Source organism: Triticum aestivum, chromosome 7B (genome assembly GCF_018294505.1).
Source record: "Triticum aestivum cultivar Chinese Spring chromosome 7B, IWGSC CS RefSeq v2.1, whole genome shotgun sequence".
Classification (NCBI taxonomy): Eukaryota; Viridiplantae; Streptophyta; class Magnoliopsida; order Poales; family Poaceae; genus Triticum; species Triticum aestivum.
Window position 1 is genome coordinate 212,932,731 of NC_057813.1, and position 26,218 is coordinate 212,958,948.

The following is a 26,218-nucleotide window of genomic DNA, read 5'->3' on the forward strand; positions in this document are numbered from 1 at the left end:
CGGTGGCAAAAGTAAAGATAAATGTTTTTGGGTTTTTGTAGTGGTTGTAACAGTAGCGACGGAAAAGTAAATAAGCGAAGAACAATATATGAAAAGCTCGTAGGCAATGGATCAATGATGGATAATTATGCCGGATGCGATTCCTCATGTAATAGCTATAACATAGGGTGACACAGAACTAGCTCCAGTTCATCGATGTAATATAGGCATGTATTTCGTAAATAGTCATACATGCTTATGGAAAAGAACTTGCATGACATCTTTTGTCCTACCCTCCCATGGCAGCGGGGTCCTAGCGGAAACTAAGGGATATTAAGGCCTCCTTTCAATAGAGAACCGGACCAAAGCATTAACACATAGTGAATACATGAATTCCTCAAACTACGGTCATCACCGAGAAGTATCCCGATTATTGTCACTTCGGGGTTGTCGGATCAGAACACATAATAGGTGACTATAGACTTGCAAGATAGGATATAGAACACACATATATTCATGAAAACATAATAGGTTCAGATCTGAAATCATGGCACTCGGGCCCTAGTGACAAGCATTAAGCATAACAAAGTCATAGCAACATCAATCTCAGAACATAGTGGATACTAGGTATCAAACCCTAACAAAACTAACTTGATTACATGGTAAATCTCATCCAACCCATCACCGTCCAGCAAGCCTACGATGGAATTACTCAAGCACGGCGGTGAGCATCATGAAATTGGTGATGGAGGATGGTTGATGATGATGACGGCGACGAATCCCCCTCTCCGGAGCCCCGAACGGACACCAGATCAGCCCTCCCGAGAGAGATTAGGGCTTGGCGGCGGCTCCGTGTCGTAAAACGCATTGAAACTTTCTCTCTGATTTTTTTCTCCGCGAGATGGAATATATGGAGTTGGAGTTGAGGTCGGTGGAGGTCCAGGGGGGCACGAGATAGGGGGCGCGCCCTTACAGGGGGGCACCCCCCTGTCTCGTGGACAGGCCCTGGGCCCCCTGGTGTATTTCTTTCGTCCAGAAATTCTTATTAATTCCAAAAAGTGCCTCCGTGGATTTTCAGGACATTCTGAGAACTTTTCTTTTCTACACATAAAACAACATCATGGCAGTACTGCTGAAAACAACGTTAGTCCGGGTTAGTTTCATTCAAATCATGCAAGTTAGAGTCCAAGACAAGGGAAAAAGTGTTTGGAAAAGTAGATACGTTGGAGACGTATCAACGACCCACCTTGACCCCACCTCGTACCCGACCCTCGATTGGGGTCGATCGACCCCGGGTCAGGGAACGCACCCTCGACCCACGAACCTAGCTACTATCTATGTCCTAGCTGGCCTCGTCATGGTGCACCCTAGTTGTTGCTGATGCATGCACTGGCTGTCGCCACAGTTGAAGTGTTTAGTCCGTCGCACGCTGTCACGCCCAATATGCGATACTATCCTAAAGAGAATCGAAGGTCCCACCAAGGATAGAACCACATATTGATACGCTTTTGCAAGGTGGATATCATTACATCAACATTACATAATAGATGGGGATACAACATCATCTTACATGAGAACAACATCCGACTACGGATGAACCACAAACAGAAACTCAAACGACATCCACCCTGCTAGCCCAGGCTGCCGACCTGGAACCTATCCCCTGATCGAAGAAGAAGCAGAAGAAGAACTCCAAAACAAGCAAACATCACTCTCGCGTCATGAACATCGCATAACCTATACCTGCAACTGTTGTTGTAGTAATCTGTGAGCCACGAGGACTCAGCAATCCCATTACCATGGGTTTCAAGACTAGCAAAGCTTAATGGGAAAGGAAGGGGTAAAGTGGTGAGGTGGCAGCAGCGACTAAGCATATATGGTGGCTAACATACGCAAATAAAAGCGAGAAGAGAGCAAACGGAACGGTCATGAAGCTAGCAATGATCAAGAAGTGATCCTGAACTCCTACTTACGTCAAACATAACCCAAAACCGTGTTCACTTCCCGGACTCCGCCGAAAAGAGACCATCACGGCTACACGGGGAGGTGCGGCACGGGGAGGCGCGCTCCAGCCGGCAAGGGGCGGCGACTCGGAGGCCGGCGGAGCGGCGCCGGCGGCGAAGGCGAAGGGCGGCGGCTGGAGGCGGCGAGGCACGCCGGCGGGAGGCGCGAGGAGCTGGGCGGCGAGGGGGCCGCGGAGGGCGGCGCCGGCATGGAGGCGCAGGGCGCGGGGCGGCGCGCACGGCGGCTGCCGGTGACGAGGCGCAAGGCGGCGGGGACGGGACCCGGCGGCGGGCGGCCGGGCGGCGGCGGGCGGCGCGTGGACCGGGAGGGTCCTGCCTGGGCTGAGCGGGCCGCCGGCGGCTGGCGGCGGGGAGTGCCACGTGGCGCTCCCTAGTTCGCTGAGGGCGGCGGCGCGGCGGAGCGTACATGTCCGGTCCGATCCGGACGTGTCCGGCGGCGGAGAGGGAGCGGGGCTAGGGTTTCATCCGCGAATTTCGGGGGAAGGCACATATTTATAGATCCTGGGAGCTAGGAGAGTCCAAATGGGTGCGGTTTTCGCCCACACGATCGTGATCGAACGACCGAGAGCATGGAGGGGGTTAGGATGCATTTTGGGCCACTTTGGAGGGGTGTTGGGCTGCAACACAAAGAGGGCTTTTACTGTTCTCCGGTTAACCGTTGGAGTATCAAACGACCTCCAAATGGCATGAAACTTGACAGGCGGTCTACCGGTGCTATACCAAGGCCGCTTGGAAAACCTCGGGCCATTCCGAGAAAGTTTAACACCCGCTCACAACAAGAGACAAAAGGGGGACGTCGGGGGACATAGTAGTGCCGGATTGCAAAATGGACAACGGGGAAAATGCTCGGATGCATGAGACGAACGCGTATGCAAAATTAAATGCACATGATGGCATGACAAAATGCAACACACAAGCAAATGACATGGCAACGACGGCGAATAACTGGCAAACACCTGGCGCATCGAATCCGGGGCGTTACAACACTCCTCCACTAATAAGAGATCTCGTCCCGAGATCTTAGGACTGAGACGGAAGGGAAAAGGGATGAGGTAAAGCAAGAACTCAAGAGAAGAAGCAAAGAATCGAGAGCACTCGAGAAGAAGAGAGGAATGACGAGAATGACGAGAATCAAAAGCTCACGGAATCAAATAGACTATGAAACCACTCCGGTTAAAACGAGATAAGAAATGAATAAGACTAAAAAGGATTTAGGCAGAACTCTGACTGAACATGGAAAGAATAGAACATGAACTTGAGAGGATGGAATGATACTTGATGAACTCTTGAGAAATGAATTAAATCATGAAGAACCACCATGAAGAACTCCGGTGACAAAAAGGATGATGAGATAGAATGAAGGATGACAGAATAAGATGAGCCTTGTGATGATTTAGATAGAGGTTCCGACGAAATGACCGAGGAAATTTGTACTCCAGAAAAGAAAAGATGAAAACACTTGGACCTAGAATTTATTCATCAAGAACAAACTCCGAAGGAAGGGATTAATCGCTTGGATGAAATAAGAATAAGATATATTGTATGCTTAACCTTCATCAAATTAAATTGATGACAAGCAATGGATTTTGCATATTACTTATTCTTGTTGAAAAAGAATTGAGAAGTGACATATCACAAACTTGAGAAGGTTTTCATGAACCACCGGTAGGATTGGAAAGAATGAATGAATTAATATGGTAATCAAGGAAAAGAATCTTGAACAAACCATCGTAAAAATTCTAAAATGACTGATGAAAGAGTATGAATCCCCGGGAAGAATTAGAAGAACCAATAAGCTAGAGGGGATTTAGATGCAAAAGAACAAAGAGATCATGAGCTGATTAAGAACACTTGAACGAAGCACCGGGATAATTGGATAACGGTAGCAGAAATGTGAGGACGAAGAATTCTTCTGGAACGATGGCCTTCGATGAAAAGAAACGGGAAAACAACTTCTGACATACTCTGGATGGTTAAGAAAAGAATATCTGACAAATGGAATAATTCGAGAGGATGATATGAAGCTAGAACCACGAATCTTCAAGAGAATGGACAAAATTGAGAGGAAAAACTCTTCTTCGCTCTTCAAATGACGACGAGAAACACCACCAAAATTACTAAGATACTCCGGAGAATGAAAAAGAGGAAGGGTTGAACCAACAATGAAATGATTTGAAATTGATCTTGACAAGGCATCTGACTGACGAAAACCATTCTTACGTCACACTTGAAAAGAATTGAGAATAACTCTGGGGGAATTAGAAGAGTCAGGTAAGATCCTGGAAAAAGACCTGTGGGTTAGGGCCCACTAAAAGAAAAAACCGTTGAAAGGGTTGTTGAAGAGGTAGATGATGCACCGGAATGATTGAAATATTTGAATGAGGTGACAACCTTGAATTAATTGGAACACAGACGAATCTCCTGAGATGTCTTGAGCACTCCGGAAGGATAGACTGGCGAGAGGCGAACAAACAAGGAGAACACTTGATCCAAGGAAAAGAATATGATCAACCCCAAAAACTTGAATTGATGCCACCGGAAAAGAGATGGAGAATGCCGCACAAAACGAGAATACACCGGTTGAAATAATTGACGAAAGACTGAAGAGGCTCCACACGAATGAAATTGATGGTTAAAAGAGGCTCGGACTCCAGGAAGAGAAAGGGTGGGAGGGCGGGAAAACAAAGGCAACTTGGAAGGGAGAACCAACGAATATCTTGAAGAGAAAGCACCGGTTGAAATAATTGAGGAAAGAAGGCAAAGACTTCGCACGAGTAGGATGGATACTCGATTACAGACTCCGGCTTCAAGAAGAAAAGGGGTGGGCGGGTGGGAAAAGAAAACAACTGAGGATTGAACTTGCAAAGATGAAGAGAGTCGAGTCGACTTGACGAGAAATGCACCGGATAAAAAGAGAAGAGAACAATGATCGGAAAACCAACTGCGTGATCCTAAAGAAAATTTGAAGGGGAAGAGGAGTAATTCAAAACACCTACGTCAAGATTCCTCACCAGAGCGACGAAGGGGTTGAGGAGTAAAAAGAATTCCTACTCTCCGATATAACTAGACTCCGAAAACAGTTTTCTTCTAGACTCAACAACGGCCAAACTACACGATCAATCAAGGGGGCTCCTATGGTCGGTCGAGGCTCTGATACCAACTTGTCACGCCCAATATGTGATACTATCCTAAAGAGACTCGAAGGTCCCACCAAGGATAGAACCGCATATTGATACGTTTTTGCAAGGTGGATATCATTACATCAACATTACATAATAGATGGCGATACATACAAGGTATACAATGTCACACGAATACAATATCATCTTACATAAGAGCACCATCCGACTACAGATGAAACACAAACAGAAACTCAAACGACATCCACCCTGCTAGCCCAGGCTGCCGACCTGGAACCTATCCCCTGATCGAAGAAGAAGCAGAAGAAGAACTCCAAAACAAGCAAACATCGCTCTCGCGTCATGAACATCGCATAACCTGTACCTGCAACTGTTGTTGTAGTAATTTGTGAGCCACGAGGACTCAGCAATCCCATTACCATGGATATCAAGACTAGCAAAGTTTAATGGGAAAGGAAGGGGTAAAGTGGTGAGGTTGCAGCAGCGACTAAGCATATATGGTGGCTAACATACGCAAATAAGAGCGAGAAGAGAGCAAACGGAATGGTCGTGAAGCTAGCAATGATCAAGAAGTGATCCTGAACTCCTACTTACGTCAAACATAACCCAAAACCGTGTTCACTTCCTGGACTCCGTCGAAAAGAGACCATCACGGCTACACACGCGGTTGATGCGTTTTAATTCGGATCTGGTGTCAAGTTATCTACAACCGGACATTAATAAATTCCCATCTGCCCATAACCGCGGGCATGGCTTTCAAAAGTTTATACCCTGCAGGGGTGTCCCAACTTAGCCCATGATAAGCTCTCGCGATCAATGAAGGATATACCTTCTCCCAGGAAGACCAGATCAGACTCGGAATCCCGGTTTACAAGACATTTCGGCAATGGTAAAACAAGACCAGGAAAGCCGCCCGGATGTGCCGACAAATCCCGATAGGAGCTGCACATATCTCGTTCTTAGGGCACACTGGATAAGCGAAGCGTACAGGAACCGACGTAATCCAAGTTGCCAACGAATGGTCTCACACGGTGCTCTAGTTTGGACCAACACTCGGAGGAGCACTAGCCCGGGGGGGTAAATAAAGATGACCCTCGGGCACCGGAAACCCAAGGGAAAAAGGGCTAGGTGAGGCAAATGGTAAAACCAAGGTTGGGCCTTGCTGGAGGAGTTTTATTCATAGCGAACTGTCAAGGGGGTCCCATAAATCACCCAACCGCGTAAGGAACGCAAAATCCGTGAACATAACACCGGTATGACGGAAACTAGGGCGGCAAGAGTGGAACAAAACACCAGGCATAAGGCCGAGTCTTCCACCCTTTACCAAGTATATAGATGCATTAATAATATAAGAGATATTGTGATATCCCAACATAATTCTGTCCATCATGGGGAAATCTTCAACCTCACCTGCAACTAACAACGCTATAAGAGGGGCTGAGCAAAAGCGGTAACATAGCCAAGCAATGGTTTGCTAGGAAGGGTGAAAAGGTTAGAGGCTGACATGGCAATTTGGGAGGCTTGAGCAACAAGAGATAGGTAGCGCAGCATAGCGATAGAACGAAGCAACTAGCATAGCAATGATAGTAGTGAGATCCAAGGTAGCAGCCATCTTGCCTGAAATCCCGCAAGGAAGAAGAACAAGTCCATGAAGAAGATGAAGCCACGAAGACGAACCAAGCGTAGACGAACGAATCCTCATGATCGCAACGAAACGGGAACTATCGAGAGAAGCACACAACATGGTAAACACACCACACATATACAAGACATGATGCACAACCAAGCATGATGCATGACAAAGCTAGATGAGGCCACTCATGGCAAGAGATGATGCAAACAAGAGCAACACATCAAGGCAAGTTTAAATGAGGCCGGGAACAACATATAACAATTCCGGTAAGTCCTCATGTGCAAATTTCGAAGTTGGTCCAGATCTGAATAAACCTTATGTTCAAGTTGTTAAACAGCAAGTTAAGATACACCAAGATGATCTATACGAGATTCTAGTCAAGTTACATATAAAGTTCATTTAATTCGGAGCTACGGCCTAGAAGATATGAGCAAAACAAGTTAAACATGGCATTGATGCAAAACGCATACAAACATCAAGCCAACACCTCAAAACAAGGATGCAACATGATAATATGAAACTACATGCAAAATCAAGCAAGTTTCATATAGAGCACACTCAAAACGGAGCAACGGTTCAACACACACACACTATACAAGATATGACAACAATCTGTCCAAAATAGCAACTAGGCATATAGCAAGCATCAAAACAACATGCTACAGAATCTCAACATGGGAGCAAAAGGCATGGACATGATGTACAGGTAAAGCATAACAAAACATGAACACTCAGCTATCTCCAGAAATCAATATAACATGTTCAAAAAGACATGGCAAGATTGCATATAATAACAGTTTCAGACTTTGCAGAAATAACATCAGGTTGTAATGTTAAGAGCTATCAAACAACATGCTACAGGAACTTATCATGGCAAACAAAGGCATGGCATGATACTAATAAATGCATAGAACAAAAGTCCTTTACTGACCATGAGCCAAAAAGGATTAGAAGATATGATGGCACCCATGTAAACATAAAAAGTGATATGACAGATTCATACATGGCAGAAACAACGATAAGTAGGCATGTTGGTGAGCTTGTACCACTCACCACAGAGAAATACATGGCATGGAAAGGAAACCAACAGTAATATGGCATATGTATAAAGCTAAGCATGGCAAGAACAAGTTCATAGGGTGCATGGATCACTAGCAAATCACATGGCAAAACTGAACTTAATGTTAACAGGTTGACAGCAACATTATTTGGCAATATGAGAGCAAGATTACAACAAGCTACACCAGGCTATAAATGCAACCAGGGGCATGGATGGATAGAGCATGACATGTGTAACAAAACATCCTTAGTGAACATCTCCAGATTATGCATAGAATGACTTGTAGCAGCAGGTTTACATAGCATCACAAAATAACAGATTCGGCCTAGCAAAACAGCAACAGCAAGTACCGTACTTAACAAGCTTGATGCACTCAGTACAAGACACACAAAAATACAAGACAAGCACCCCTGTAAAGATGGCATGATGTAGTTCAAAACACATGTAGGACTCATGCTCATAGGATGCACACATCAAATGCATCAAAAATGACAAGTCACCAAGTTATAACAGTTTCAGCAGATTAACATCATATAGCACTCTTGCAACGATGATTCGGGCATCAAGATGATCTCAAACAAGCATGATACAATGGAATGAAATGTAGAGCATCTCTCAACAAACATTTTGACATATTGCACGCACGAAACGGAGCAGTATGCACGGAGATATGATGCAATTAACATGGGACCATAATGCAAATAATTCGGGGACTTAGTGGAATTTCGGGGTCAACCTTCGAAAACGGATCTGGATCTGGAGTTCGCCGGAGTTCGCTCGCCGGAGCTGCGGGAGGAGGTGGCCGGCGAGGAGGGACGGGGACGACGCCGGCGAGGCCGGGGGCACCGGGGCAAGGCGGATCCAGTCGGCCCCGACCCGAATCTGGTCGCGGGGAGGCGCGACACGGGGAGGCATGCTCCGGCCGGCAAGGGGCGGCGACTCAGAGGCCGGCGGAGTGGCGCCGGCGGCGAAGGCGAAGGGCGGCGGCTGGAGGCGGCGGGGCACGGCGGCTGGAGGCGGCGGGGCACGCCGGCGGGAGGCGTGAGGAGCTGGGCGGCGAGGGGGCCGCGGAGGGCGGCGCCAGCAGGGAGGCGCAGGGCGCAGGGCGCGAGGCGGCGGGGACGGGACCTGGCGGCGGGCAGCCGGGCAGCGGCAGGCGGCGCGCGGGCCGGGAGGGCCCCGCCTGGGCCGAGCGGGCCGGTGACGGCTGGCGGCGGGGAGTGCCATGTGGCGCTCCCTGGTTCGCTGAGGGCGGCGGCGCGGCGGAGCGGACATGTCAGGTCCGATCCGGACGTGTGCGGCGGCGGAGAGGCAGCGGGGCTAGGGTTTCATCTGCGAATTTCGGGGGAAGGCACATATTTATAGATTCTGGGAGCTAGGAGAGTCCAAATGGGGTGCAGTTTTCGCCCACACGATCGTGATCGAACGGCTGAGAGAATGGAGGGGGTTAGGAGGGTTTTGGGCCACTTTGGAGGGGTGTTGGACTGCAACACAAAGAGGGCTTTTACGGTTCCCAGGTTAACCGTTGGAGTATCAAACGACCTCCAAATGGCACGAAACTTGACAGGCGGTCTACCGGTGCTATATCAAGGCCGCTTGGAAAACCTTGGGCCATTCCAAGAAAGTTTAACACCCGCTCACAACAGGAGACAAAAGGGGGACGTCGGGGGACATAGGAGAGCCAGATTGCAAAATGGACAACGGGGAAAATGCTCGGATGCATGAGACGAACACGTATGCAAAATGAAATGCACATGATGGCATGATAAATTGCAACACGCAAGCAAATGACATGGCAACGACGGCGAATAACTGGCAGACACCTGGCGCATCGAATCCGGGGCGTTACACACGCCTCCTCTGGCCGGCCGTTGCATGTCTTCTCTGGCCGGCCGCCGTGAGCACTGTCTGTTGCGCTCGATTTATGTCACGGTCGATGCCCACCGCCCTTGTTACTTCCGGTGTACGAAGAGAGGGAGGGCGAAGGTGAAGCGAGAGAGAGGAGAAGAATTCCTTGCCGCATCGGCGACCCAGCCTGCTTCGGGGCACTTAGCCTCGCCATCTCCTTGCTGCATCGGCCAGGAGTCTGCTATGCTCGACCTCGTAGGAGTTATATCGTATACCATGGACGCCGGTGAACCTTTTGGTTTTTTCCATTACCCATATGTAGATCTATTTTTTAAATTTCAGCCGTCAATCTTTATGGTTAACACAAATCAACGGATATAAGGAGATGACATATGGAGAACTATGAAAGGTTCCGTCTTTTAATATTAGGTATAAATTAGACACTATATGTTCATCACCAGGAGCATGTAAAATGTTTGCATTAAATCCTTCATTGGCAATCTGTTCATTAGACACTTCAGGTTCAAGAACAACATGAGCTTGTATGTTTGCACTGGAAACTTGCTTAGATACATCAGGTTCAGTCAGTTCAGTATTGATTGAGGAGTTATAAAATAAGCAGAAATTGGTTTCATTTTCTCATAGATTCCCTACATACAAGTAGTTTTACAACACCGCTAGGTTTAACTATTGGCTAGAAATTGAACAGTTGAATTAGATATAATCAGGAATGTGATGTACCTGCTCGTTGCGCATGCTGCTCTTGCAAGCCACGACTATCCGTTTGGGCAAGCTCGATGTCATGCCCGTGCTGACGCCGCTGCCTCCCACTCAAGCTACACCCAGGGTTGGATCTAGGTCTTCTTGTCCTTCCATTAGCTTGAAGCCCGGCTACCGGCATCCAATGAGGGCGTGTGGAGGTGTTGTGTCGGTCTGTCCAGCGGCGGCTAGGTTAGGAGCGAACCAGACTGGAGGCTGGAGCGAACAAGTTGGGATTTTTCCTGCCGTCGATCGATATGGGAGGCGCTTGTTTGGGCCGCGAGCCTGCTATAGGGCCTGCCTTGCACTTACATTATTGGCCCATCCAAATTGAAACATTTTTCTTCATTTTTTACATTGCCTGCTCGTGCGTCGGGACGAACAAAACTAGCCTGGGCCAACCTGGACATCTCAAACTAGGTGCACACTTTCCAGCCACCCGAGGCAGCCGCCCACACCAGCCCCTATGGTGGCGTCGCCCCTTTTTGCGTATATGATTGGGGTAGTGAAAAATATTCCAGTGGCGCTTTTGATTTACCCACAGAATTGTTGAATTGCTTGTTTCTACGAACCGAGTTCAGAAATAATGTGAAGGATGCGAGTCTTCTCATCCTATTGTATATTGCTTAGATCTTGATATGCCAAATGTAATCGCATGAAATATACAGTAAAAGCCAGTGTGATGGTGTGGCTACAACTAGTCTGACAACCCGTCCTCATATAACATATCAAGGACGCACCATCTTATCAGAATAAGCATTCGACTTACCAATGTAGTGTGGGAAGAAGGAAGTATTGGGACTGCGTATCCAAGCAATTGATGCCATGGACTCCTTCGTAGAACCTTGTAGGCGAAAAAGAAGTTGCAGTGTGCCTATATAAAGAGCTAGTGTAAGTTCGGTTACCTGATTCTCGAAATTTTAGTTAGCCACTTATTGCAAAATTGTTCAATTAATTTGCTTGGCTTAATTTAGTTTGCTACTGATTACATAATGCCATAGCCTGTTAATCCTATTATAGACTGCGCCTATCTATGTGTTTGATACTTACTGTTAAGCACGAAGATAGCTAGTCATATGAACTTCTAGGGTGCAGCAGAATTCATGTGTAATTTACATTCTGATACCTTGTTTGTTTAAATGGTTTGTTGTTATCACTTGTAGCATGTTCATAGATAGAAAACTATCAAGTTTATATGAGGAAGACCGTATTTTTAACTTTATATATATATTGGTTGATAAATCATTTTGCTTACATCAAAGAAATTTACAGATGTTTGTGTTGCTGGTGAATGATACCGACTTGTTACTTTAATACGTTGCCAAGAACTTGTTAGTTTTACTAGTTCATGTGTAATTAAATACGTTGCCAAAATTGGCTAGTTTTACTAGTTTGATGTTAATTTCTTATGGCTCTTGCAACACTTTATTTATGATTTATAACATTCAAGTTTGCATGATCCAACTAAAACTCCGTTGGCACAACAGGTATGTTTTCAGAAACTTCCTTGTTTACCTAGTTTGCTGCTGTAACTTGTTGTTGTAATCATCTTACCAACTTAAAGTTTTCAGGATCCAATTGGAAGTCCAATTGCACAGCAGGTATATTTTCAAAAATATATTTGTGTAACAGGCTTGCTGCTTTAACTTGTTGCTTTAATCAAATTACCAACTACTCAATTTTTCAGGATCCAAGAGAAACTCCAATGCCACAACAGGTTCCTTTTTGCAAAACTTGTTTGTTTAACTGCTTTGCTGCTAGAACCGGTCGCTCTAATCACGTTACTAGCTACTTAACTTTTCAGGATCCAAGAGAAACTCCAATGCCACAATAGGTACCTTTTGCAAAACTTGTTTGTTTAACTACTTTGCTTCTGCAACCGGTTATAATGATGTTAATAACTACTTTTCTGCATCCAATTGAAACTCTTTAATTCCTTGTTTGTTTAACTGGTTTGCTGTTATAACTCCCAGTTCAGATGTTTTACTAACTTTAACTTTTTGGAATCCAATAGGAACTTTAATGCCAAAACAGGTTAGCCCAAGATCAGAGAGCGAGGTCCCCATGGACGTTGTATCATCCCACAGCAGTGGTACCGGCCCAATCGTGCATCATGAATTGCCAACTACTGATGCTCTAGAGGCTAAACTATTGATAGAAAGAGATTCTGCTTCTGCACTTAGAGATGAAGTTGACATGTTGAGGAAGCAAGCAGCACAGTCACAAGCAGTACTCAAGACCGCCATTAAATTTTGGTGGATTTCAAAACGAAGCAAGATGAGACTGACCGCATTGTTAAGGTCCTGAAGGAAAAAAGGAAATTAAATTCCCACTTGGTAAATCGTAGGTGAAATGTTCTTTCCATTATTGAATAACCTTATGTTGTTTGTTCATGTAATCGATCAAACCATTTGTTTTACAGATCATGTAATAATTGTTTTTTGTTTTTTGGTTTGTATTTTTTTACCACAAGTCTGTATTTATTGATAAGACTGTGAGACATTTCATTTTGATTGTTGTGCCAGACCTACAAATATGCCAATCGGGCTGAATGTGCATTCAACAATAATAGTAGTATAGATGGTCCTTAAGTGGCACGCATCTGAAAGGGCCAAGATGATGTACTAGCTTCGCTAAAAAAGGATGCTCTTCAAGCAAAAAAAAGTACATCAACCTGGCTTATGTATGTTAGTTGATATTATTGATCCATATACTCTATAAGTGTTTATATGTCTATTAGTTTTGTACATTATTGGTTGATTGACTCGGTATTTGAATCTTCATACGTCGCTTGTGTACATATCTAAATGGGAGTACACATTATGCTGCGTGTGAAACTTGAGTTGGACATAAAGTGGTTTCAAATATTCAAATTCACCTTAAACTGGATTCTAGCTTCTGAATTCGAGTATCGGTGTTTGTAAATCATATTCAAATGTGACAGTGGAATACATCTTTGTCATGCTTTTGAAGATATATAAAAACACATAGAAGGATTTATAAAGATTTGTATAGGAATACAAAATGGATTCGAATTTAGTTGCCAGGGTAAACATGGATGCTTATTGTCCCAAAATTCGAAAGAAGTGGCAAAATGTCCACTCCCACGTCGGCTGCCCGAAGCGAGTGTTTGGGAGATGGAAATTACTGTCTACCCCTTACACGGACAATCCATCGGCCCGATTTCCACTGCTCTCAATAGGAGTAGGTTAATGACTTCAATTAGACGTGACACGACCGCCTCTGAGCCCATTCCGACATGGTGGGCGCCAAACATGGGCGGCAGAACACATTTGATTCAAGCTCGTCCGAAAGACATATGTCTCTCCCTCCATTTCCCCATTCATACATGGTGGGCAGCAAAACAAACTCGACTCGGCCGAAATCGATGTAGGCAAATATTTTCAATAGGGGCAGGTTTGTAACTTCACTCCGACGTGACACAACCGCCCTACCTATCAGCCCCGTTCATACACCGTGGGCACCAACCGTGGGCGCCAAAATACCCTCTCCTCGCCCAAAATCGCTCTGGGAAAATATTGGGGAGATGCGAGATTACCTCATGTCCCCAACCGACGAGACGTCCAAATTTTAAACGGGGGCTAAGTTCGTAACTTTCCCATATTTCAGACAGGCGCATCCCAAAACCTGGTTCCCCGTACCTCTCCCTCCATTTTACTATTCATACACCGTCCGTGCTAGAACACCATCACCACACCAACCTCCTCCGTGCATCACCCCATCCATCGCTGCCGTCCTCCACCCCATCCATCACCACCGTCCGCCTACCAAGACCGCGTTGTCCACTGCTAGAGATGGATGTTTCTCATCCACCCCGATAGACTAGGAGCCTTACATCGTGTCCTCCCGCTTCATCGGAGCCATCGTCCTCTCTGTCGGGGCTGCTCACACGACCTTCTCGTCCACCGCAATGGGACTTATCCTCCAATGCACCCGTCTACCGTCACAGATCTGCTTCAACGCCACCGACAGCCATTGCACCCCCGATGCCTACATGGCGCCGCAATAGAGGTGATACTTCATATCTCCTCAACTTTTCGATCTCAACTAGAAAATAGATCATAACTTGGTTACTGTACTTTCTTTTCAGCTCTTAGAATTTAGCTCTTAGTTCGAAGCAAACAATCCATGCTAAATAGCATTTCTGCGGATTGCAGCTTTAAATCTGCCATGGCACAGTCATAATAAGGTTTAATTGATCATGCTTAGGGTTTAATTGATCAAGTTGGTTCCGTGGTGGTTTCTGTAATAGAAATTAGAGGGGAAACCCTCTTTTGCTAAAAAAATACTTAGGGTTTTCCCCTTTTATGATCACTATACGATCAACATACGTGCTTTGTGTCATAATAGCACTGTGATACGTCTCCAACTTATCTATAATTTTTTATTGTTCCATGCTATTATATTATCATTCTTGGATGTTTTATAATCATTTTATAGTCATTTTATATCATTTTTGGTACTAACCTATTGACATAGTGCCAAGTGTCAGTTGCTGTTTTCTGCATGTTTTTTACAAAGTAGGAAATCGATACCAAATGGAGTCCAAACACAGTGAAACTTTTTGTGTATTTTTTTCGACCAGAAGACATCCAATGGGCCGGAGAAGCACCTGGGGGATGCTCCGAGGGGAGCACAACCCACCAGGGTGCGCCTAGAGGCCCAGGCGCACCTTGGTGGGTTGTGCCCACCTCGGGTGCCTCCCGAACTGCCTCTTTGCTGTATAAATGCCCCAATATTCTAGAAACCCTAGGGGAGTCGACGAAAATCAGTTTCAGACGCCGCAAGTTCCAGAAACACCAGATCCAATCTAGACACCATCACGGAGGGGTGCATCATGTCCATTGGTGCCTCTCCGATGATGTGTGAGTAGTTCTTTGTAGACCTACGGGTCCGTAGTTAGTAGCTAGATGGAGTCCTCTCTCTTGTTTGATTCTCAATACAATGGTCTCTTGAAGATCCATATGATGTAACTCTTTTTGCGGTGTGTGTATTGGGATTCGATGAACTTTGAGTTTATGATCAAATCTATCTTTTTATCCATGAAAGTTATTTGAGTCTCCTTTGATCTCTTATTTGCATGATTGCTTATACCCTCATATTTCCTCTCCGATATCTGGGTTTTATTTAGCCAATTTGATCTACTTATCTTGCAATGGGAAGAGGTGCTTTGTGATGAGTTTGATCTTACTGTGCTTGATCCCAGTGACAGAAAGGGAACCGACACTTATGTATCATTGCTATCAAGGATAACAAGGTGGGGTCTATTTCTACATAAATAGATCTCTTTTTGCAGTGTGTTTGTCGGGATCCGATGAACTTTGAGTTTATGATCAGATCTATTTTATCCATGAAAGTTATTTGAGTTTTGATCTCTTATATGCATGATTACTTATAGCCTCGTATTTATTCTTTGAATCTTTGGTTTAGTTAGGCCGACTAAGTCAATTTTTCTTGCCATGGGAAGAGGTGCTTTGTGATGGGTTCAATCGTGTGGTGTTCTTTCCCAGTGATAGAAGGGGCAGCAAGACACGTATTGATCATTCCTATTTAGGATAACAAGATGGGGTCTATTCCTACATGAATAGATCTTCTCTACATCATGTCATCATTCTTATTGCATTACTCCGTTTTTCCATGAACTTAATACACTAGATGCATGTTGGATAGCGGTCGATGTGTGGAGTAATAGTAGTAGATGCAGGCAGGAGTTTGTCTACTAATCTTGGACGTAATGCCTATATAATGATCATTGCCTGGATATAGTCATGATTATTTGAAGTTCTATCAATTGCCCAACAGTAATTTTTTCACCCACCGTTTGCTATTTTTCTCGAGAGAAGCCACTAGTGAAATCTACGGCCCCCGGTGACAGTGTCCTGGACTAGGGGGTACTCACGACGTCGTCTCCTGATCAGTTGGATTGGGCCAAGGACCCCCATGGCCGTTTACTCATGGGCCAGTTCGGACAGCCGATGTATACACAAGGAAGATTCCACAAGACTTGCTGATCAAGACAAGGACTCCTCTCCACCGGCGTATTCGACTAGGACTCTTGTTATCCTAGGCCTCTGGTACATTATATAAGCTGACGCCAGGCTAGTCGCTAGATCATCATGACATCACTCGTCATACCTCTAGGGTTTAGACCACGACATATGATCTCGTGGTAGGTCAACTCTTGTAATATTTATATTCATCAAGATCAATCAAGCAGGAAGTAGGGTATTACCTCCATTAAGAGGGTCCGAATCTGGGTAAACATTATGTCCCCTGTCTCCTGTTACCCATCTATCCATGATCCACAACTTGGGACCCCCTACCCCGAGATCTGCCAGTTTTGACACCGACACCCGTGCTTTCATTGAGTTTTGTTGTGTGGTCGGCAAAAGGATCAATGGCTCGCCTGCAGATCAACTGCGACGTTGGTGTCTTTGTCGCCGCCTCAACTAGTCACCTTGGCTTGACTGAGGACTGTGCCCTACCTCCAATCATTATGTTTGTACAAGGGCCTTCATCAACATCAACTCCGATCTCTATCAAGATCATGGAGGAATCATCCATGGAGCTCGGAGGCTCAACGTCAACATTACCCTCGGGCATCCGTGTTGTTTTTCCAAACAGCGAACTTGTATCCGCTACCACCACCTCCTCGAGCATCGCTTTGACGATTCCTTCAGTGGAATTGTGCGGAATTGATTCTACAACAACACTGTAAAATTTTGTCGTGTTCCGATGAAGCAATCTCCGCCGATCTAGAATATACCGGAGCACTGTCGAATCTGGACGGGAATCTGGACGAGTTTAGGGTAAGGAGTCCATCGTCTAGCTTGGACGTCCATTGGAAGATCCAACCGTTAATCGGCTGCGGAATTCCCATATCTATCACCTCTCAAAATTTCAGCTCGGTCCGACCGTCCAAACTCTGGGAACCTTCCAATTAGTGCATCACTTTTTGGGTCTGCTTTCTGCATGGATACGAAGCTGACCCGAATTCATGTCTTTATGAACGTGATATTGGACAACCTTTTTAAAGGAATTTTCTTCTAGGGTATTGTGCGTTGTTCTTAACACGTGCCCATAAAATTTCAAGCCTTCTCTGAGGTACTCTTCACCATCACGCTGGTGTCAAACCAGCCCTTACTCCACATCTGCCGACCAGCACTAGACAAATCGTCGCTTCATCGAGCAGAGCCCAACCTTATCGGATCATCAGCTCGGCAAGCCGAACAAGAGTTCAGCGTCGCAAAGACTAAATTATCACCAACACCATCATCCCACGGATTGCATGGGTCAGGCGCGTCGACATCGCCGCTCGGTCACTTCATCAATCCGTCTTTGACCGCACCACAAGTTATGACCAGCGTCGGCATGGCCGCACCGTTGCTTCATCGAGCCGATGCCCATCACGCTGAACTACTTCAACACCTCGGTTGACATGGCAGCTGCAACGTCTCCTTAGTGACCTGCTCCATCTCCTCGTCTGGACCGGGGGTTTCACTATCCCTTCATCAACCTTCTCCGGAGACTTCGGCGTTGTCAGCCGATCAGCTTCGTCACGTTAGCTGGACCGAGGGCTTTGCCTCGGCGAGCCAACCTTTACCAGCATCGCCACACTGTCGCTTCACCGCCCATCAGGCAATGGGTGTGCGGATCGAGTCCCAATTTTGGGATTCACTTTTCTTCAGACTGCTACGACAAATAAACCAGGTGCTATTAGTCCTAGCAATTTTTGCTTGTTTGGGTTTATTTTTCCGAAGGAATTATTACTCTGATTTGTTCCATCATCTGTACACAGGTCTATCAAATGGCGGCCGTATTAACGACGGTCGCATGGTGGTTCGGTCAGTTTCCGTGCATAGTTCGACAAACGCCGCATCTGGAACTTCGGACCGACCTGTGAATTCAGGCTTTGCCACGCCTTTACCGCATCAAGCCGACGCCCGTCATCGACATTGACTTTGGGCTAGGCCACATATTTTTAAATAAATTATCTTGCATAAATTAATTACGCACGATTTTTATATATTAGTATTATTATTGTTGGCCTACACTATTTTACATGTGCAGGTAATGGACTTTGACTGCGTCACGTGGTCTCTTCGGCAAGCTGACGTCGTCGTCCCAATCGGCGTAAATCGGTTCGCGTGATCACCTTGTTGGTCGTGTTGCCATACCGACGTGTTCGGTTGCCTCGAGGACTTCGGCATCGCCGAGAGAGCTCTACCTCATCGAGCGTTTGGCGCACAGGCCATATTTATTTAGGGCCATTTGCATTTCTATCCCTAACTCGAACCACCTACTCATATTTGCCCCTAACTTCGAAGCCTGCTCAAATTTGCCCCTCCGCCGTTAAGTGACCTTACAAAATGCCCTTCCTTTCCGTTTCCGTCCGGTCAAAGGGGTTTGACCGTCTATGAGACGTTTGTTTGACATTTTTACCCCTGAAAAAAATAAAACAGAAATTAAAGAGAAGAAAGAGAGTGCTTACCTTTGGCCCAAGTTCAATGTGCACTTTGGCCCATGTGCATAGCGCCAGGCCCACCCATCTCCCCCAGTCATCGTCTTCCTCAGCTCATCGATTGCACGCGCCAGCGTGCGCCACCGTCACCACTGTTCGACAGCTTTCTGTCGTAGTAGCTCGGGTAGGGCTACTTAACGACGCCTGCAGGCCCCTAACAACCCTAGCTAATTTTCCCTCCCTTCCCCCACTCGCTCTCCTCCCCTGCGGCCGGATCGACCGTCTTCCTCGTCTGCGGATCGCCAGAGCGCCATCATCGATTCGCCAGCCCTGTGCTACTAAACCACAAATTAATGTCTCAGTCATGTTCGTGGTGCCCCTAAGATGTCGCCCAGCCCCCTAAACCACTGGATCCATGGCCGCCTTCTCAAGTCCGTCGAGCACCGCCGTCGACCGCCGCCTAGCTCGCCGCTGCGGCCGATTCCGACCACCCCTGCATGCTCTGTTGGTACCACTGGACGCGCCTCCGCGCACTCGTCTGAACTGTTCTCTCCGCCAACAAGTTGGTCGCCGGAGTTGCAACTTTGTCCATCGTCGCTGTGGCTTTGGTCACTGGAGCTCGCCGCCAGTCCAGGGCGCAGTCTAGGGAGAGGGAGGGAGAGGAAGGGAGGAAGGGAGAGGGAGGATAGAATGGAGGGAGGGCTGCGGCGTGTGGGGAGCTGGTGCCGACGACGCACATCCAGGGTTGTCGGCGCTCGCCGGAGGTGAGACAGAGAAGTCGTGGGGTAGGGGAGAGAGGTGGGAGGGATTTTTTTTATTTCTCTATTTTGTTTGGGGCCCACAAGTAAGTGTGTCAGAGAGAGGGTGAGAGAGAGAGAGAGTTTTTCCTTTTTATTTATGTTTTGACTGGGTCCCACATGTAAGTGGCACATGGAGGCAGGGGCAAAATGTCCAATAAACGCCCAGTAGACGGTCAAACCCCTTTGACCAGATGGAAACGGGACGGAAGGGCATTTCTATAAGGGAACCTAACGGCGGAGGGGCATTTTTGAGCAGGCTTTCGAATTAGGGGCAAACGTGAGTAGTGGGTTCGAGTTAGGGACACAGATGTAAAAGACCCTTTATTTTATTACTCACTTTGCATAAATTATTTATTATGCAATAGTTTTTTTTATTTTTTTATTATTACTATTATCTCCGGTTTGCACTATTTTTTGTGCACAGGTAAATGATTCGGGTCGGGCAGTGTTGTCACCTCGGCGTACTGACATACCACGTCACCTCGACTGGATGGGGGGCTTCGGCAACACTTCATTAACCCACGCTGGGGACTTCGGCGTCACTTTGCTGGCCTGCATTGGCCGTGCTATGTCATCTCTTCGGAGTGCCGAGCTCTTCGCTCCGCCACCTGGGACCGGCTTGGCGGATGGAACCTTGTCGGATCTGTCACAGATCAATGGGCATCTTCATCCTGCCACAAGCCCGAATCGCGTCATTAACGCCGAGCACATTAACCACCTAAGTCGCTTTCATGCTCAAAGACTTTCAGTTTTAAATTTTGTTCGGTTCGACCAAGCATTATACTTTTTTTGGCAAAAAGTTGTTTGTGAAAAACTTGTCAAAACTTTGTTTGTGACACACAAATTCAAATACCCCGTTTACTTGGGGGCTTCCTTTATGAAGCCTTTCCTCTTGCATATGATTATACTTGTATGGCTCCGTTCCTTGTTCGTGTATTATGCCACAACATGCATCATGTTGACTTAAGTGTTCCGCAAGCTGGGTTGCCTTGCTCCTGTGTTTACCCCTACGTTCCCGATTGTTCGGCTAGGGAGTAAAGGGAGCACCTCTGGGATTGTCATGATCGGGTCATCCGAGATCGGACCTCAGACTGGGTGAAGCCGAAAGCTAGTGCTCTTATTGTTTTCAATCATGGTCGGCACACAACGGAACTCATGAGTATAAAAAATCTATTGCACAAGTCTCATAGTAACAATGAGCAATTGAAGAAAGGTATCGATGGTGGTACTATTTTCTTCGAAGGTGCTTCTTACACTTCGTCAGTAATATAGCATAAGTTTCCTGAGCACGCTTTGTCTGTTACAGCCTTATGGCCTGATTGCCTGGTTATTGGAAACACTATCGATATTCTCGACAGGTGGAGTACATAACACTTTTCGTCCCTTGACCGAAGAGGGAGAAGCCGATGGCCGGTTAAGACACGTTTAAAGTTCGGGTGAACACAAATATGATATAAGTACTTTGGTACATAATATCATTATACATAAAATTCTTTTACCCAAGTCACTTGGGGGTTCTTAAATTTGCATGACCCGTTTTATAATAAGTATTTTCTTCTTGGTCGTTGAGGGAGTCCTGGATAAGGGGGTATCCTGACTGCCGGACTATATACTTTGGCCGGACTGTTGGACTATGAAGATACAAGACACAAGACTTCGTCCCGTGTCCGGATGGGACTCTCCTTGGCATGGAAGGCAAGCTTGAGGATTCGGATGTAGATCTCCTTCTCTGTAAGCCGACTCTGTGTAACCCTAGCCCCCTTCGGTGTCTACATAAACCGGAGGGTTCAGTCCGTAGGACTCATCATCATCAACAACAATCATACCATAGGCTAGCTTCTAGGGTTTAGCCTCTTTGATCTCGTGGTAGATCAACTCTTGTAATACGCATATCATCAAGATCAATCTAGCAGGAAGTAGGGTATTACCTCCATCGAGAGGGCCCGAACCTGGGTAAAACATCGTGTCCCCAGTCTCCAGTTACCATTAGCCTTAGACGCACAGTTCGGGACCCCCTACCCGAGATCGTCCAGTTTTGACACCGACATTGGTGCTTTCATTGAGAGTTCCTCTGTGTCGTCGCTGTAAGGCTAGATGGCTTCTCCAACCTTCAACCACCCTGTCCTGGGCGGGACTTGTCTCCCCGGACAGATCTTCGTGTTCGGCGGCTTCACACTGAGGGCCAATTCACTTGGCCATCTGGAGCAGATCGATAGCTACGCCCCGGGCCATCAGGTCAGGTTTGGAAACCTAAACTAAACCACCGACATCCGCGGAGACTTGATCTTCGATGGAGCCTGTGTCAGGCGCGCCAAACAATCACGACGTGCACGACCTAGATCGGCAGTCGGACAGTATTCGGAACATCGCACCTGCTACCGCTCTGGACTTCACTCCAGAGCGGGTCGTGCCTTCCAAGGATGGGTGGATGGACCCCGCCCCGGAGGCCGCACACTCCTCGGCGTTGGAGCCGAACACAGACTCCTCTCCTGAAGGGATATGTGTCTCCGGACCCCCAGACTCATCTCCGGCGGTGTGTTCCAGACCGTGCGCACTCGTACCCATTGAATCCAACTGGGCTCCAGTCATGGAGTTCACCGCCACGGACATCTTTCAGCACTCACCCTTCGAAGACGTGCTAGATTCTTTAAGGTCTCTCTCTGTGTCAGGAGACTCTTGGCCGAACTATGTCCGGCTCGAGTGGGAAGCTGGCGATGAAGAAATTTGTTTCCCACCCACCACCCACTTAATAGCCACGGTCGATGACTTGACCGACGTGCTCAACTTCGACTCTGAAGACATCGACGGTATAGACGACGATGTAGGAGAAGGATAGGAACCACCGTCCACAGGGCGCTGGACTGCCACCTCTTCATATGACATATACATGGTGGATACTCCCAAAGAAACCAATGGCGATAAGGCAACGGAAGATAACCCCTCGGGGAAGAAAGCAAAACACGAGCGCATCGGCGCCGCTCCAAGCCTCGCCATAGCAATGCTGGCACTGGAGAAGAAATTCCAGATTGTGCCGAAGAGGAATACGATCCTGATCAACCCACCTTCGAGCAAGCTGAACAGGAACACGGGCTGGCTAGCCCAGATGAACAGGCGACGGACGGATACTTGGAGGACGATAACTATATGCCTCCATCCAAAGACGAGGTGAGCCTCGATGACGACGAATTCGGCGTACCAGAGGATCCCATAGAGCAGGAGCACTTCAAGCGCAGGCTTATAGCCACTGCACGAAGCCTGAAGAAGAAGCAGCAGCAGCTCCAAGCCGACCAAGACCTGCTCGCAAACAGATGGACCGAAGTCCTAGCGGCCGAGGAATACAGACTCGAGCCCCCGAGCAGGGGATACCCAAAGCATAAACCGCTAGAAGAAGAGGCCGAAGAGCCTGAACTTCCAGCACAAGATGAGGCTGACCGGCCACCTCATGGCCAGGATAAAACAGGCTATTAGGCCGGACACCAGCCCGCACCCCCACGCTGGTTCACCACAGCCCAGGGGAATATGCAGGACCTGTGAGACATATTGGAAAACAACGCAGGACAACCAAGATCGGTCTACGGATCACGGGGGCGTGCCACAGCTCATGACACCGATCGTCATGCCGGATACAATGCTGATAAATCCGGCCAGGCCGGACATTACCGACCAGACCCAATCGGAATACGCCGCGACATAGCCCGGCACAGAGGCGCCGCACACCCCCTCTGCTTCACTGATGAAGTAATGGAACATGAATTCCAAGAAGGGTTTAAACCCGTCAACATCGAGTCATACGATGGCACAACAGACCCCGCGGTGTGGATCGAGGATTTTCTTCTCCACATTCACATGGCATGCGGTGATGACCTACATGCCATCAAGTATCTCCCACTAAAGCTTAAAGGGCCAGCTAGACACTGGTTGAATAGCCTACCAGCAAACTCCATTGGCAGTTGGGAAAATCTTGAGGACACATTCCTCGGTAACTTCCAGGGCACCTATGTGCAACCACCGGATACTGATGACATAAGTCACATCACCCAACAACCCGGAGAGTCAGCCAAGAAATTCTCGACTCGGTTTCTCACTAAAAAGAAACAAATTATCGACTGTCTGGATGCTGAGGCCCTGTCGGCCTTTAAGCATAATATCCGCGACGAGTGGCTTGCCCGACACCTCGGCCATGAAAAACTGAAGACCATGGCGGCCCTCATGACACTAATGACCCGCTTTTGCGCGGGTGAGGACAATTGGCTGGCTCGTAGCAACACCGCGCCTAGAAACCATGGTACTTCAGACATCCGTGACAGTAACGGAAAGCCAGGACACAACAGACACAAGCGTCAAAATAATGGCGACAATGCGGAGGATACGGCAGTCAATGCCGGATTCAGCAACTCCAAATCCGGTCAGCGGAAGAAGCCGTTCAAAAGAAACAATCCGGGATCGTCCAGTCTGGACCGCATACTCGACCGCTCGTGCCAGATTCACGGCACCCCCTATAAACCAGCCAATCACACTAACAGAGATTGATGGGTGTCCAAACAGGCCGGCAAGATAAATGCCGAGAACAAGGACAAGGGGCTGCACAGCGATGATGACGAGGAGCCCCGGCGCCCGAACACTGGAGGACAGAAGAAATTTTCCCCCAGGTCAAAACGGTGAACATGATTTATGCCACTCATATCCCCAAGCGGGAGCGAAAGCGTGCACTTAGGGACATCTATGCGATGGAGCCCGTCGCCCCAAAATTCAACCCATGGTCATCCTGCCCGATCACCTTTGATCATAGGGACCATCCCACCAGCATCCGTCACGGCGGCTCAGTCGCATTGGTCCTTGACCCAATCATCGACGGATTCCACCTCACGCGAGGCCTCATGGATGGTGGCAGCAGCCTGAACCTGCTTTATCAGGATACAGTGCGCAAAATGGGCATCGATTCGTCACGGATCAAACCCACCAAAACCACCTTCAAAGGTGTAATTCCAGGGGTAGAGGCCCGAAGCACGGGCTGAATAACACTGGAAGTGGTCTTCGGATCTCTGGACAACTTCGTAAGCGAGGAGTTAATCTTCGATATCGTCCCTTTCCATAGTGGCTATCACGCACTACTTGGACGAACCGCGTTCGCTTGTTTCAAAGCGGTACCGCACTATGCATACCTCAAGCTCAAGATGCCAGGACCTCGCGGGGTCATCACAGTTAATGGAAATACGGACCGCTCCCTCCGTACAGAAGAACATACTGCGGCCCTCGCGGTAGAAGTACAAAGCAGCCTCCTCCAACAAACAGCCAATCCGGCAACAACATCTTCGGACACCGTCAAGCACGTCTGGAGTACCCTGCAATAGGATAGTCAGGCACGCCAGGAGCTCGATTAGCAATCCGGCCTCCACCCCAGCCCCATTCAAGCGGCGTTCGTACCACGCGTGCACAATTACACGCTCAAAATACCATGGGCATAGGTGGAGGCGAGAGTACAATGCGGCCAGAGTGCGGTTCAGCCGCCAGGAGGCCCGCATACCTTTTTTTCCTTTTTCAGGACCCCACTTTTGGGCAGCCCCTTCAGAAGAGAGCGGATGACCGGACTTATTATGGCGGGGGCACCAAGGAGGCAAGAGGCTTTTGCACACAAGGGAATACTCAGGTGGTCTTCTTCAATGATCGTCATACCTGTTGTTACATACCTGCATGTAGCCTGCCCTTGGATAGGACATGTCAAATAGTCATATTTCTTTTTATCTGCTTAATGCATCAATTGTACACCTACGTCTTGCCGTATTGTCCAAATAAATTGGAAGTAGTACGTAGCGTCAGCTTCTTATTACTATCCTCATATTTTCTGTTGAATATTTATTCAATATCGCATCCGTACGTTTTGATATGGTCAGTTTTCCAGGGGCTTCTTATCGAGCCCCATACTATGGAAAGGAAAGTCCAAACACTTTCAACAGTGCGGCACCCCGAACTTATAGCATTATATGAATCAGCTCCGAATCATGTCTTGGGTCAATAGTTGGGTTAGCCCGGCTCCCTTGTTTTGGTACCTTACGTTCCGTTATATCGGCTAAGGTAGCGCAGGGAGAACTACTACGATTGTCTCCCGGTTCTTCCGGACGAGCACCTCAGTAGAGAAAGCCAAAAACTGACCGTCATGATGCGGCGAGAGCTGGTCGTTGTTCGCGAGGTACCAAAATCCCTAAAGATTTTTTCCGCTTAAGGCGAGGAATCGGCTTCGTCCGATTTAGGCGTGTATAACGCCCCAGTTCGGCTTTCCGAATACTAGGGGCTTCGCCGAAATTTAAAGTTGTAGACTTCTATGGTCAAGTGAGAGTTATAAAGCTGAATAGTCCGATTGCCTTGTTCGCTGCACCAAACACCTCCTTAAAGGACCAAAACCTTGGATAAAGAGTGTTTGGGTTTCCATGAACACCCCAGTACTAGTTACAAGGGGGCGGAAGCCGACGACTGGCCTACTTTAAGATTTTGATAA

The 26,218-nt window shown here is 47.4% G+C and overlaps 1 protein-coding gene across 1 annotated transcript in view; it reads left to right on the forward strand.

The window, feature by feature from the left end:
* Window positions 1–2,191: 2,191 nt before the first annotated feature.
* LOC123157842 (uncharacterized) overlaps window positions 2,192–26,218 on the forward strand; it is a 54,889-nt gene continuing 30,862 nt past the window's right edge. The window contains exon 1 of the mRNA XM_044576030.1: window positions 2,192–2,356. Coding sequence (XP_044431965.1) covers window positions 2,192–2,356 — 165 coding nt within the window. The remainder of the gene's footprint in view (window positions 2,357–26,218) is intronic.